This window comes from Gastrolobium bilobum, unplaced genomic scaffold (genome assembly GCF_033153095.1).
Source record: "Gastrolobium bilobum isolate Gb01-03AN ecotype WA unplaced genomic scaffold, APGP_CSIRO_Gbil_v1 utg356, whole genome shotgun sequence".
Classification (NCBI taxonomy): Eukaryota; Viridiplantae; Streptophyta; class Magnoliopsida; order Fabales; family Fabaceae; genus Gastrolobium; species Gastrolobium bilobum.
Window position 1 is genome coordinate 139,223 of NW_026898613.1, and position 16,128 is coordinate 155,350.

At 36.7% G+C, this 16,128-nt stretch overlaps 1 protein-coding gene across 1 annotated transcript; it reads right to left on the minus strand.

The window, feature by feature from the left end:
* Positions 1-959: 959 nt before the first annotated feature.
* Positions 960-10,040, minus strand: LOC133317638 (mediator of RNA polymerase II transcription subunit 33A-like). The gene is made up of 11 exons (XM_061519496.1): positions 9,617-10,040; positions 9,135-9,482; positions 7,845-8,161; positions 7,623-7,714; positions 7,174-7,537; positions 6,813-7,023; positions 6,614-6,728; positions 5,297-5,458; positions 4,470-5,118; positions 3,831-4,037; positions 960-2,165 (listed from the first exon to the last, which is right to left on the minus strand). Exons 1-11 carry the CDS (start codon positions 10,003-10,005, stop codon positions 1,084-1,086), a joined length of 3,936 nt encoding a protein of 1,311 aa, XP_061375480.1. The 5' UTR covers positions 10,006-10,040; the 3' UTR covers positions 960-1,083.
* Positions 10,041-16,128: the final 6,088 nt, after the last annotated feature.

Below are 16,128 nucleotides of genomic sequence, written 5' to 3' on the forward strand. Positions count from 1 at the left end.
TAAGAAAAAAACCACAGGGGTATAAGTGATTTTGAAGTAAACCACAGGACATTGGTGAACTTTTCCCAAAAAAAAATTACAAAAGAAGTGTGGCGGGATCAGGGTTGGAACACTCATTGCTCACGGGACATATTCTGGCATCCCAAAAAATAAAAAGCATCGAATAAGTATTAACTACGGTTAAATTATGACAAATATTTATAGCTAACTAATGAAAATTTATTGTGGAAAGAGATTGCAACACTCAGAGTAATAACTTGTGTGGACCAGACTTGTTATTTGTTATGAAATTTTCGAGTCACTCAAATTTTAGAATGCGTAACAAGTCGAGTTAACTGTTAACACAAGATTTTACACTCACCACCCCAAAAAGAAATATTTATTCATAAACACAAACTAATAATGATTGAACAAAATGATTCCAAATAAATCAAAGAGCCATTTGAGCTGTTTTGACCCGGCGTGTATAAAGTTATTTGCACGAGACATCTGAACTCGGCATAAAGTTTTACAAATCAAATACAAATTTTAATGTACTTTGGCAGATTTCAGTTTTTCAGCAAATTGAAAGATACAAATGCAATGTGCATAATAACCTTTTCCGACTCACGTCACGACTTCTCATAGCACCCCCTTATAACCTCTCAGTTTATTTATTTTTATTTTTCTTTCTCAAATCAACTATATAAAATTGATGCAATTTGGATAATACATGAAAGATTTAGCTAAAATCGAGATATAAAAATCAGGCATAAACAGAAATTTAAATTTTTAAAGAGCAATAACTTTTTTTCACCAAAAAGAACTTCATTCGATATTAGTTATGGAGCAGCACATTATGAGTATGACTCTACATCCCACACGGCCAGGATTGAGAGAAAACAGTGAGTCCCATGTCATTATAAAAATAAAAATAAAAATTATAATAAGAACTTTTATATAAACTTGTTTGACCTAATTTCTGTTTATAAGGAGAAGAGAAGCTAAAAAAAAAAGATCCAAACATGCACTTACTATTTAAGCAATTTTGACATTATACTATTCAGTCTTCATACGTACAATTATGAGCATGGCATCCTATGTTCAAAACTCAATCACATTGACAAGTTCAGCAAGAGCTCCCATAGCTGCAGGACCCCCTCTTTGAAGTAGAGAAAGTGCCAGTTCATGTTCATTCCATCTGCTTAACCCACGCGCCAATTTCCTCAAAGTGTCCACCTTCACTTCTTGAACCCATGCTGGTGCAAGACTAACCATTAATCCTACTAAACAGCAGACATAAGTTTTCCATGTAATAGGATTACAACTGAGTGAAAATTTCCTCTCCATGACTTCTGCCAAGAAGTCCAAATGGACCCCAATGGTGCGGTTCCTTCTAGAGAATGTCCAAGGTGGTAACTTAGTCCCAACACCCCATATAATTGAACCTGACAGTATCACCAGATATGCCATAGCATAACCTTCAAGTATATAAGACACGACACTATCATTGTTGTGCTTCACATCCCTTGATGACAGCAGCCAGGTAGGAATAGTTTCCTTATACAATTCCTGAACCAGTTGGATACCACCTGTAGTACATAAGAGACTTGCACCAAGGGTTGCTACCTCTTTTGCACTTTGAGCAGATAGGGATAGTGATGCTTCATTGGATTTTAAGTGGTGAGAACCAGAACTCGCCCTTCTGCCAGCTAATTCATTAGAATACTCTGTCACAAGACCAACAATTACATCGTTTAGATACTGCACATTGTGTATATTTCGACAGGACCTAAGGAAAAGGAACCCTGGAGCAACAAAAGGACAGACACCAGGGACAGTAATGGTGCTACCCAACAGGCCATTCACACTACATTCCGCGGTCAACTTCAATGTTCCAAGGAATGAGGTGAAGCAACTTCTCAACAGTTGAGCGACAGATTCTTTGTTATGTCTAAACACAGAACGAGAACATGAAAAAACAATGAAGTTGTGCCAGCGGCGAACCTTTTGGGCCCACAGAGAGCCAATTATAGGCATGCTAGGCCAAGGGCAACCTGATGCACAATTTTCCAAAGTTGCTCCAGTAATAGCATGGATGTACTCCAGACTCTTGTCAAGTTTAAAAGTAATGGATAAACTGACAAGAGCTGCCATTGGCAGAGGAAGCATTATTGGTGAACCTCCTACCAGACAACAAAGACATAACCCGTAAGTAATGCGAATGCAATAACTGTCATTGGATTGTTTAATCTAAAGTACCCTATTATTTATCAGAAAAGATTAGGAAAGAATAAAGTTTGCAGATTTATTTCAATCATCTTCCCAAGCACATTGTCTTTAACACAGAAATATACGGACCAAATGTTTTTGCACCTTGCAGTTTGCACCATCTTGATTCTTAAGGGCCTGTTTAGTGTAATGTATAAGACCTGATAGTATAAGCTTATACTATACGTTATGAAATTTTTAATTGTTTGGTGTGACCATCGTATAGTATAAGCTTATACAGCAGGATCCCTTAATACATCAAAATGATGTATAACTTAATCCGGCCTAAGGGGGAGAGATTAGGCCTGATAAGAGATTGATGTATTAATATTGCTTACAAGTACAATTTTCAAAAACTAATATATCATTTCAATATTAATATATTAAAATAAATTTTTTTAATATATTAATTTTTAAAATATTGAAAGATATTATCTTATACAATACCATACCAAACGCTGGATAGCATTAAAATTTAATCAGGTCTTATACAATCAGGTCTTATACTATCAGGTCTTATGGTATCAGGCCTTATCCAATACTATGCACCAAACATAGAATTATTTTAATCCAATTTAACCCAAAAGTTTTAGCTTAACAGCTCAAGCTGATAAGTGAAGGTTCAATCAATTATTTTTATATTATATTTCTCTAACAGCTGTCAATGGCAAATGGCAGCAAGAAAAAACCTGCCATAGAATTACAGTGGATGGCATTGTGATCAATGGAGGAAGTATGATGGCCATGTTAACAAAATGCAAATTATACTAAAAAGACCTGCATAACATAATTAAAAAAAGCTAACAACTGATATTACAAGAAACATTTTCTACCAAATATAAACTCAAATAAAAAGCATCGGAGATGATAAAACACAAAGACAAAGAAAGAGCTGAGGATAAAAATTAAGAAAAAAGAACAGATATTCATAACCTAATCTGAAATGGAAAGAACTAAATGCAGTGCAAGAGAAAGATAACAGAATTTCAGAAGAGGAAGAAAAACAAAAACAGTGAGATTAGCATAAGGTGGGTAACATAATCATGTTGAATGCAACGTCTGGCACAGAAACTGCCATTTGACAACGCTGCTATACACTCAAGAAACAACCACAAACTCCCCCCTCCCCCCCTCCTCTCTCTCTTTCTCACACTCACACACACATACATGGGGCGTGGTCCTAGTGAGAAAGCCAACATCAAGGACTGCATATTGACCATATACACAGAGATAGATACATACATAAATGAAAAGGACAAACAAAACAACATTCTAAATGGAGACAAGTGGAAATTTTTCTTTATTAAAAATATTTAACTAGAATATTGATGAAATATTAAATTGTAATTCTAAATCATGTCTGATACATTAAAAAGAAAAAGAAATCTCAGACCAAATTATCCTGGTCACTGCAACTATTTTAGGCAACACACAAAATGTCTGTCCATGTGCCTATCTCTGTAATTTCCATCTATCTGTGCATACATGGATGTAGATTTATGCTATGTTTTTTGTAGGACTCAGAATGAAAATTAGTAAAAATCAGACAGGTATATTAGAATATAGAACCAGCGAAGTACCAGAAGAACAGTTTGGAACCTCAACGCCAACATAACCTAAGATAGCTTTTATTTCTGACTCAACTGATTGAAGAACTGCCGCTGGACTAGGCCAATCTGTTCCATTCATTGGAACTAGTTTCCATACACCATGAGTAACTTCTGCAGAAAAATAATCAATAATGGCAGCAAGCGATGCTGGGAGAAAATCAACAAGGTCTCTCAAACCTGCAAGTGGAATGTCACATAAGAGTTACAGAGATAAAATGAAGGAAGAACCAGAAACACGGGCCTTCTGTCCAACAAGTTTTTTCTGACTCTAACAACCAACTTTTATTTATTTATTTCTGCATTAACAATTGATAAGAAAATATCAAAGTTCCCAAAATTACCCTAATTTGATGTTAGATCTTTTCTTTTATATATTACAATGTTACAACTAAACCTAGTGGGATTTAGTACACTGGCTTTGACAAATCAAGCAAAGTTTTAACATATCAAGAAAACAATATTGACAAAAAAAGAATTGGAACCAGCGAGATTATTTAATTTTCATGATTTAGTTTTCATCTATTACAAAGTCACAAGAAAGGTGGGAAAAAATTGATGGAAATAAAGAAAAATTTGATTGATAGATAAGTAAAGCTAGCATCTCGCAACCTGTTGTCAAGTCTCGTGAAGAAAGCCTCCCATGAACACAAGCAGTTAAAATTGCTTCAAGGACAAATGGAAGAGCTTCCATTACTTCCCATGCAGGAAGCATAGGTCTTTGAAAAGCATCTTCACCACCATTTATGACTGAGCTACATGCATTACCGCTAGTTGGTGATGAAGAATTACTTGGCGAGATTCCACATTTAGTCATCTTCTGGTAAATCATGCTCAAGATCATATCAGCAACTTGATGAATGGAATTTCCAGTAGAAAGGCCAGAAAGGGCTGAAGCAACACAAGATTTGTATTGACAATACAAGGCCCGTAATTTTGGAAATGAATCAATATATACAGGTTTAACAGATGCAGACTCAAAGAGACTTCGATTGCTTTTTAGCTTATCTTGGGAAGACATAATGCGATTGTTGTGCAATGACAAAAGATACTCCAAACCTCCAACTGCGCCTCCTCCTTCGGTGATGCACTGGTCAAGAGGGGGTCCACAGAATTTCCATAAACGTATAAGGAAAAGAAATGCTAAAGAAAAGGCCATGTATATTGACGTTGAAGGCTCATCGCCTGTGCTGCTTGAAGTTGGTTTAATTGAGCCAAATGCCTCGCAAAGTGGCAATAAAGAAGCAGCAACTGTAGGGACCTACACAAAGAACTCTTGATAAAATATTTATTAATTGTGACTGGAAAAGAAATTAAGCTTGAGAACGAAGTTTGTGTATTAATAGCTTAGAAATGGTACACGAACGGTAGACAAACTATCTATAGGAGGGGGATCATATTCATACAGCCATCATATAAAATATAAGTGATTTACTTACAACACCATGTAAAGAAAGTATATGAACTGTATCAACAGAGGAAGCTCCGCGAAGGATAGCACTTAGCATGGACATATTATCAACCAAGAGGCTCCAAGATCCAGAATGACTAGGAGGTACAGGAGAAGCAAGAAGCTTGACCACATACTGGACCACATGTTCCTGTCAGGGAGAAAAAGTTTCACATCAGAAACAATTAATGATGACAAGATGGATACAACATTCAAGAATGCAATAGCAAGAAGTGGAGAATTCACACATTAATCCATTAGCAAGTAAAAAGGACAGAACAATAATCTGAAGGGGGCAGAGTTGATGCCAGTTTAGACACATAGAGCTTGAAGAACAAAAGCATGACTATTTTTTTATTTTTAGTTTAGAAAAGAGGAGAAACAGAAGTATATTCAACCTCAGTGAAACTCAAAATCCAGGTCCGTCCTTTGTTTTAGTGTTTAGGACAAAGGCCCAGGATTGAATTAACCTTACTAAATAACAAATTAAAGATTTCAATTAATCAATGGTCTATACTATAATACTACTCAATGTATTGTGTGACCCACTGTGCATTTATATTATTTGGGCTAGGGAAGGCCAACAATAAGATAAAGAACAGTAGGGTGAAAAATGGCATGATGTACAACAATTCAAAATATAGTCGGAAATCAATGAATTGCCAAACAATTACAATAATAATTGACTGCTTCAACTCCAATAGATCCCGCAGATTCCAAACCCATCCACTATTCTTGTTCGCATAAAAGCTCCTAGCTAAGACAAGATCATTATTGTTAAGATCTCACAACCGTTGGGTATATAGCCAAAATGCCCTTTATACTGACTTGGGCAATCATCTGACCTTGAGCTAATTTTGGGGTTAAGCCTAGCCCCTTTTCAATTCGAATATGGTATCAGAAATGCCAGGAACCAATTCTACTAAAGCTTAAAACACATGTTGGGGGCCCCTTATATGTCCAGTCTTGGCCGTGAAAGGGTGTTAAGATCCCACATCGGGTATATAACCAAAATACCCTTTATAACGACTTGAGCAATCCTCTCTCCTTGAGTTAGTTTTGGGGTTGAGTTAGGCCTATTCTGTTCTCAATTCTAATAATTACATTACAAAAAACTTGCAACCCTAAATTTATGATTTTACCCTCTCCTCTAGTAACTAACAAGATTGGTAAACTTTAGAGTGAGTGTGAGACTATATAATATAAGAAATATACATCCAAGGAAATGCCTGAAGCACATCTAAGCAAATGTATTGTGGGAGGACTTCCGGTTTCCATTATCCCTAGTACGAATAGGATCTGTCACCTGAATATACCATCCACGGCTAAGGGATGCACCACATAAAATCTTTGCAGCTGCAGGCCTTTCCACCTCTGATCCATTTAATGCAATATAGTATAACTTCTCTATCTCCACCAGGCTAGGACAGAAGAAAAGTTGTGAAGCCAATCATCAGCAGTTTAGATAACACCAAAATTGAATCGAATTTGACACAAAAGTAAACCTTGAGGCAGGGGTCACCGTAAGGGAATTTATAAGGGAATTGTTTAATGGTGTTCCTTCCATAAATGTTGACCATGGAGATTTTTCTAGTGGTGATGAATCTGACAAAGACGTAATAGATGTAGACACATAACAAGGCCAGAAGTACACCGATGTATCCATTAAATTCCTAGCTATGCAAGCTTCCACTATGAGATGCCTCAAGTTCCCACCTGAATGGTAACAATTATTTTATAAGTATCATAGAGATATGCAGACAAAATAAACATGAAGTAAGTTTTATGCATATAATGTTAATCCTTATTCATTGTAAATGAAGTAGAAGGAATCATGGAAGCAAAGACCAAGTTCTCAAAATCAACCTGCTTTTGTATTTGTATTAGCATGAGTGCCAGTGACAGATTCACCCTTTTCAATCATAGAATTATAAATAAAGCTGACTGCTTTTCTAGCTTCCTGATTGGCTGCATCAACAACTAATTCAGGGGGGCATAGGAGGCCAGAAAAGTGTCCAAGGACTTGAACAGATGAAATCAGTCCAAGTTTCCTAGAATTATCACTCTTCATTTCATGTCTGAATTCTGATTCCTTAGACACTTGAACAGAAGACGGATTATGTTCAGCGTCATCCCTTAGAACATTTGCAATTGCCAAGGGGACAATAGATAAAAGCATGCAAAGACGGCCCTCAAGATGGGGAATAGGGCCTTCAGGAGGATCACGTTCCTGCAACAAACCATGACGGTGGAGAAATTAATTATTTGGTTAATACTTCGATGAAAACAAAAGATTAATATGGATCAATCTCAACTCGCTGCACAAGCCGAAGGGCCGAGAGCCAAAGTGCTAGAAAAGTTTCTTGCCAACTAGCCTGGTTAAATATTTGAAGTGTCTTGATTCCTTCTGCAAATAGGTCATGAATATTAGGAAAGACCTGAATCCTCATAACTTTCTGAAAATAAACTATTAATAACTAAAAAACAAAATTAGCAAAAAAAATTAAATCCAATGAAAACTATCTCAGAGGATTTACCTGTAAGCTCATCAATAGCTGATTTGGTAGGAATTTGTCTAGAATCCATAGCATTCTCCATATAAATATCAAAGGGAACCCAACAAGGAGACTGACAAGATCTGTAGTTGCATCTCAACAATGGCTTACATGATCCAACATCAACAAGCATCCCAACCAGCTGATGCTTACTTAGGGAGTAATTAAAATGAGAAACTCCACGGATGTTTGCAGACACTTTTGTTAGGACTTGGTTTACTAATTTTAATTCTGATGATGTTAATTCAAGGGATTCAAGAAATTGAAGCCTCTGCAGGAGGCAATTGAATTTTTCAGGCCTATCATACATGACAAAACACAAAACGGGGAAAACATATGGTCAATTTCCCAGCACAAATCCTAGAGAGCAAGTAAATATATGCATACAATAAAACTCAAGCAAATGTATAAAGGAAACTTATATGCTTCAAGAACTAAAATTGATCATCCTCACATGTTCCTAGACAAGAAGAGCCATGATTACTAGGAATTATGGCATATGCATAGGCATTGTTGAATAAATAAAATTTCCCAAACCATCTGACAATGGAATCATTTTATGTTCCACGAAGTCTATCCTGCATTTGTAAGTAATTTCACAGACAATTAATCTGATGCAGGACAGAAGGGAGTAAGGGATAGGAGGTTTGTATTGTTCTAGCAAATGACCTAGAAATAACAAGGTTAATGGGTATTGTTCTGCACTCATATGGGTTATTTTTGGCATTCGCAACCCACAAGGCCAGGAAATTGCTTCTCTTGTTAGGCAGTCAGGGGGAGCCCATAAGAAAAGGACCTCGACGGGGCGGCAAGGATCAAACTCTTTACCACTTGGTCATAGAGGTCTCCATACCATATCATGAACCATCCCAAAAGCTTATGTTGTTAGGTAAAGATACATGAATGATTTCATATTACATGTTTAACAACTTCTATAGATGCTTTCTCTCGCATTCCGTTACATGTTCAATACAAGAATCATTTTGTATCCTTGGGGTATATTTGGAGGGCTAATATTCCGACAAAAATGTTTATGCTTGTTTCGATAGCACAATCACACCATATTTTGACACAGAGTAGACACATCAAACTAGAGATGTCTTATAGTAGTAATACAGTGTAGGGAGTATAAAATTCAAGATCTCTATGAATCATTATTTCTACGTTGTTCTGTCAGCATCTACATTGTTTGGATGGTAAATATGTTAGCGATAATAGAATGAGAAGATACATGTTCAAAAAGGCCAAAGTATAAAAGGCAAGAGAAGATACATGTTCAAGAGAACAGACTGCAGAAGAATCGTTGCCTTTCTGCTTGCAGTAAGTCTTTCCAATACCTCTAAGGCAGTGAAGGAATTTCTCTTCCTTATCTGTTCATGATATTCATTTTTTTTATAATTATGCGCCACATTATGATCAATTTCCATATACTGGTCACCTTTCGGGACTAAACATGATCTTTCATCAAAGCTAACTTGTAATCCCCAATCACTTAATGTGCTATCAATCAAAGCAATGATAATGCTGTAAAAGAACAGCACAAACACATGTCCAAGCTCCAGATCACGAATTTTGAAATTTTCAGAAAGTTTAAACGCAAAGTCAACAGAATCTATTATCCTGCAAAACAGAAAATCAAAGCATATTCATACAGCATCACGTAAATTAACTAATACATAATAAATTACACATTGCAATGCATTGAATAATTAAATCGATTAAAATTAGATTAGAGAGTGAGGTTAGGGCTTTACTTGAGATTGCGAGAGAGTGGTGTGACGTTTGGGTGAAAGGAGAAAGCGTGTTGAGCGAGAAGTTGAAGAAAGAGAGCAAAAGCGTGAGGGAGAGAATGGCGATGAGGAATGAGGTTGGAAGAGAGAAGAGAGAGAACTTGGAGAGGGAAAAAGAGGCGAGAGGAAAGTGCGTGGTTCATGAACTTCCACAAGGAAGGGTGGTTATGGTTATTGTTGAAGCAAAGATGGGAAACTAGAAGCTCCCCTAACTCGGGGCTGGGTAACTCAGCGCCGAGTGAGTTGAGATATTCTACTAATTCCGTTACCCATGAAACCGGTGGTTCGTTGCGTTGCTGCAACCACTTTAACTTCTTTAGAACCCCTTCCTTCACTTGTTCGTCCCACTCCATTGTTTGTTACAACTGAAAAAAAAAAATGCTATCAGGTTCTTCACTCGACTTTGAGTAAATGCAAGTGTTAACGATGCAACAGGAATAATAAGACTGGTGGTTGTTTTGTTTAGGTTGGTAAATGCGGGAATGCATTCTCTAATATTATATTAAAAACAAATTTTTTTAATAAAACTCAAATTATTAAATATTTGGGGTGAATTTGAAATACACTCCGATTAGTTTACAAGAAAATAGTTAAACCCATTTAAAATTTATGTTAATTTTATAATAATAAAGGGGAAGGATATTGTGGCAAACAAGTTGTGTTATTATCAAGTGACTACCAATTAATCTCACCGTTAGATCGATTATGTTGATCCAACGGTTATATTTATTTTCATCTTTGTATGGTCATGATTTCCCAAATTTAATACTTTATATTTATTTTAACCTTTGTATGGTTATGATTGATTGGTAGTTATTTGGTAGTAACATAAATTGGTTGTCACAGTATCCTTTCCAATAATAAATGCAAAAATTTTATATTAAATTTTGAAGAGATTGGGTAGGTAGGACCGTAGGAGTAGGACACAGAGACGCTCGTGCTACTCGCCGCTTATTATTCCTTTTTACGGAAATTTTTATCATACACCGAGTTCATCAAATTTTTCATGCTCCTTTACCTTTTTAAGTAAAAAAAAAATACTCTTAGATCTCTTTCTCTTCTTATATTTCCCCCTCTATCCTTTTTTCTTTCATTTTTGGCTGGGTTCATCTTGCTCCCGGACCGTGAAATAATCGCTCCCTTTTTACAGCGTTGTTTGAATTTGATTATTCACATAATAATAGTAATAATATTTATAAACTCTTTTGAATATAAAATAAGGGAATTTAGAAACATTTATATGATCACATGGATATACACACTTTTATATATGTATATGACTAATATGAGATAATTTTATCTCCTAAAATATTGAGAAACATTAATCCCTATTTTATACTACTTTACTTACTTAATATTTTAAAATAGGTTTACTTTTACCACTCAATCTAAATTAACTTTAGGTGTAAATGGTAACATGACTCTTACATACAATTTTAATACCTTCTAAGTTTTAAACTTGAAAGATTTCTTGCTTTTGAAACACTTCAATTTGATTTTTCAAACTTGTTTGTGATGCTTGTTGGAATTTATGTCGAAATTGTGTAGACAATTTATTGATTATAAATAAAAAGTGGGTTAAGGAAGAAAAGAGAAAAGGGAAGGTGAAGGGTGTGTGAGTTTAAGAAGTCCCACATTGGACAACTAGTAGGAGGTGAGAGAGTTTATAAGCTCTCAACTCACACTTCTAAATTGGCTCTTGGGTCACTACACATTTTATGAAGGGGAAGGAGCTAGGTGGACTTTAGTTCCACCACACACGCGTGCGCCGTTGTCCGTCCGGCTCGGTGACCGGTCGTACACGTCCACGACCGTCAAACACGGCGATTCATCGTGACTGGTTAGAATCTCTATAAATAGACCCTGACCCCCTAGAAAATTTATCAAATTTTTTTGCACTGTTACTCTGTCGAAATTTTTCCTTCTTCCGGTTTGCATTCTTCTTTCCGATTATATTCTGCTTTTGTTTTATATATATTGTTTCTGTTTTATTTACTATGTGGATAGCAGACATTATCCTAGGTATTAAAATTCATAGAACATTTGGAGGGTTGGCCTTATCACAGACACACCATATAGCTAAAATTCTTGAGAAATTCAAAAGTTTGAATATAACCCCTGTGAAGAACCCCGTAGATTCTAATCTTAGTTTATTAAAGAACACTAGTAAAGCTACAACACAAAAGCTATATGCTCAAGTGTTGGGAAACCTTATGTATGTTATGAACTGAACCAGACCTGATATTGCTTATGCAATAAGTCTGTTAAGTCGCTTTACTAGTAATCCAAATGAAAATCATTAGAAAGCTATGATAAGAGTTTTGGGATACTTGAAGTACACTCAAATTTTGCTTTGCGTTACGAGAAATACCCCGCGGTTATAGAAGGGTATTGTGATGCAAATTGGATCATTGGCTCTAACGACACTAGATCCACAAGTGGATATGTGTTCACCCTTGGTGGGGGTGCTGTGTCTTGGAAATCGTCCAAATAGACTTGTATTGCAAGGTCGACCATGGAAGCAGAATTTATTGCTTTAGATAAAGCCGATGAAGAAGCCGAATGACTTCGTAATTTTATTGAGGATGTTCCTAATTGGCCAAAACTGGTACCAGCCGTATGCATATACTGTGATAGCCAAGCAGCTATTGGAAGGGCCAATAATGTCATGTATAACGGTAAGTCTCGACATATATGTCGTAGACATGATACCGTAAGACAACTACTCTTGAATGAAATCATTACAATTGACTATGTTAAGTCTAAAGAGAACATAGCGGATCCGTTAACGAAAGGGATTCCTAGAGAATTGGTTGACAATTTGTCGAAAGGAATGGGTTTAAAGCCTATCAATTGTTGATCATTGCGGTAACTCTACCTAGATGAGTGGAGATCCCACGAACTAGGTTCAAAGAGACAATTAAGTGATGTTCGACTGTCAAGACATTGTGGAGTTTTTTTAACTCATACTCATTCCTATGACAAGACAGTGTATTTATGTGGTAAGCATTTAGGCTTTTAATGATTTCTTAACTGTTGTGTTCAGATGATGTATAGTGAGTTACATCACAAGAAATCACCTATGTGAGTGTGAAGTGAGGGCCTCTTCTATGAGAATTTTTCAAAGGCCGATTCTCTAGAACACTCGCAGAACTAGGTAGGTGTCCCACGGCTAAAATGGGCACAACAAAGGACCAACAATGCTAAAGAAGCAATTGTGTGACTCCTATTGTCTAGGTATATGTAACACCCCGTTCTAGAACCGGATTGTTATCATTGCGTACGGCATTAAGCGCAGTTACAATCACATTGGTTCAATTAGAAAACCGGATAAATTTTTCCTTTTTAAACAAGCTGGATTTAAATAACCAAGTGCGTGATCATGACTATATATACTTCGCGGAATAGTGGGACTAAACTTAATATAATATTCCCATTTTACTTAACAACACGTCGTTAAATGTCTTCATCACTTTAATTATTAAATTAATTCTAAACTCCTTTTATGATTCTCATCTTCTCCTATGTTATAGTATTCCTCCTTAGCTACGCGTGGGTTCAAACCGCGCTCAAATCGGAGCACCGTAGCCAAAGTTATGCATTTTCGAAGAAAAGGATACGTGACTCTGCAGGACTCCCACGCTCTCAGCGTGGGTTCCCACGCTCTCAGCGTGGGTTCCCACGCTCGTAGCGTGAGATCGTCCCAGGAGGCAGAAAGTTGGCACCCCCAGCGTGGAAGTGGCGCTCTCAGCGTGGATGCCACTGCCAGGTTCCGTAATCTGGCGCTCCAAGCGTGAATCTGGCGCCCCAGGCGCCATCCACAGGGCTGGGTGACCCAAAACAAGGTCATTTAACCTACCTATGGTTTTCCACTCATAACTTGAGCTATACTCACTCAAATTACACCATTTTGGTCTCTATGGAAAGCTAAGAGAAATGTCTACAACTTCCATAGAGACATCAAAGTCCAATTCCATCACATTGGGTATGAAAATTGGTCAGCCGGACAGGATGTATTTGTTTTCTCAACATTTCCCAATTTAAACAAAAGGTACCTAATTGATTCTCAGCCCAACCAATTCAATAACTCAATACATAGAAAGCATGCATATATTGAATTTCAAGTAGGCATCATTTACAGTACATTTTTATTACAAATCATGGAACTTAGCTTACAAAACGCTATGATCACTCCCTTGGCTCCCATCAACAAAGGGATAACCAAAGGCATGGGCATAGGCTAAGTCCATTCCAATATACAAATCATAAATCTATCATTGTCTACTAATTACAATTCTATACATGTGAGCTACCAAAACAACATGTATAATCTCAAAAAAAATGCAACACTTCATGCATATGCTAATCCAGATATGGCCACTTGCCACCAGAGGCTCCTGCAGCATCCTTACCTGAAAGGGGGTCCCCACAACACGGGGTGAGATATACGAATATATCCAGTAAACCAGGGGTCCTTGGAGCATCTCTCCATCCCACAGTTCCATATCAGTGTAATAGCAATAACAATAATAATGCAGTAAATACATATCTATGCAAAGTGCAATAACATCTCCAGGAGAAATCCCTCGAGCTCTCAAGCTGTCCTAAGGAAACTCAGATGCAAATAGTCCTACTGGCCAGCTAACTACCAAGTATGATTTACGCATCGTCATGCAACATACCAACATAGGGAAACATTATCCTATGCCACACCAAATGCATACACATACGTATAACAAAGCATTACACTATTTTATTGCATTTACATACACTATAATCACCACTACCCTTTCAGGGCTTGGTGGAACAATCAAGGGAATTACACCCAAGGTCCGAAGGCTTACCTCAATGCTTCAGTCAACCTTTGTTCACCACCAACAGGTTCCACAGTCAGTCAATTACAATACTTCACTTCTCAAACAAAACCTACACAAGGTTTAATGCAATCAACACATATTGCATCCAATAACATCTCATAACTATCAACCAAGCTATACAATTCATACCAAACATAAGCATGAACTCACCTATCCAATGGAACTAATCAAGCTCCATAGCTTGCTCCAATGGTTGATCACTTACGGTTGGTCCAAATGTCTCAATCCTAGACATCACAAGGACACAATCATCAATCAACTATGTCAAACCATTGATAATAATTGCAAGAAAACTCTTCAACAAGCATGGTAATCTTGCAATATACCAAGTATAGTCATTTAACTAACTAGACTCATTTTTACCGATTAAATGACATTCCTAGCATTTTCCACAAGATGCTCTAAGCTCCATTCTTCCTAGAACATAGCCAATTTACTTAAATTCTCACAAAACCCATAACACTTTTCATTCAAAACCCTATATCATGAAATTTCCAAGAAAACATGGTTCAAGGGTTAGAATCTTACCACCAATGGTCACACAACCAAGGATTGATGGCTCCTCAAGTTTCAATGGAGGTTGAAGCACTCAAAACCCCAATTTTCACCAAATGGGCGAATTTTTGAGAGGCAATATCTCTCTCCACAATGATCCCCACTCAAAACTAAGCTAGGATTATGAAAGAGGGGAAGATTTAGAGTGGTTTAGGCTTTTGAATCACCCAAAATGGTGAAGAATGCAAGGTTCAAGGGTTTCTTCTCTCTCTCCCTCTTCTTCTTCTTTCTGGCGTCGACGGGAATGGGAGGGTTTTGGTTCTTTTTTTTCTTCTTTTGTGGTCACTTAACATTAGTTAAGTGAGATCGAGTGGGTATTAGTTCGTCTATCTATTCAACTCCATTAATTACCAAACTTTACCCGAAAGTCTGGAATATTATTCTAGGAATATTTCCATTTTTATTTTTATATTTTGGGTACTTTCGTCAGTACCCATTTATACCCCTTAATTTGCACTGAGTACACTTTTTAACTCCAAAGTGACTCAGATTCATTTAATTAAGCCTTATACTTACTTTTACTCACTAAAACATGCTTAATTATTTAATTACATGTAATTTGCTAATTAATTAGGTTAGGGCTATTATAGTATACACTAAAGGTCGACGGTTCAAGTCGCCCAGACCACCGATTAACCGAGTATATCCGATAGGTTTTCACTAGAGAAGGTTCAAAGGTAACTCTATCTATCTCGATGCAGTTGTTTCTCGTTGAGGAAATTACACTTTGCATTTATATTCTTATGCATTTTATTCACGATGAATTGACTTCTTATCCATGTGGGGGATTGTTGGAATTTATGTTGAAATTGTGTAGATAATCTATTGGTTATGAATAAGAAGTGGGTTAAGGAAGAAAAGAGAAAAAGGAAGTTGAAATGGTGTGTGGGTTTAAGAAGTCCCACATTGGACAACTAGTAGGACGGCTCGACTCGAATCAGTTCGGTTCGTACGTGTGTGTAAAATAAAAACAATTTTTTATTAAATTATTTTTTAATTTTTTGTCCAAAATGCCCTTGCGAACTATTTGTTGCTTCCCTCCAA

Bases quoted from the DNA above. Each gene is read 5' to 3' on its own strand.
- LOC133317638 (XM_061519496.1), bottom strand. From the start codon at position 10,005: ATGGAGTGGGACGAACAAGTGAAGGAAGGGGTTCTAAAGAAGTTAAAG. The intron at 5,459-6,613 runs GTGACAGATCCT...TCTCCCTGACAG, and splicing joins GCCGTGGATGGTATATTCAG to GAACATGTGGTCCAGTATGT. The intron at 4,038-4,469 runs GTTGCGAGATGC...TTCCACTTGCAG, and splicing joins TTCACGAGACTTGACAACAG to GTTTGAGAGACCTTGTTGAT.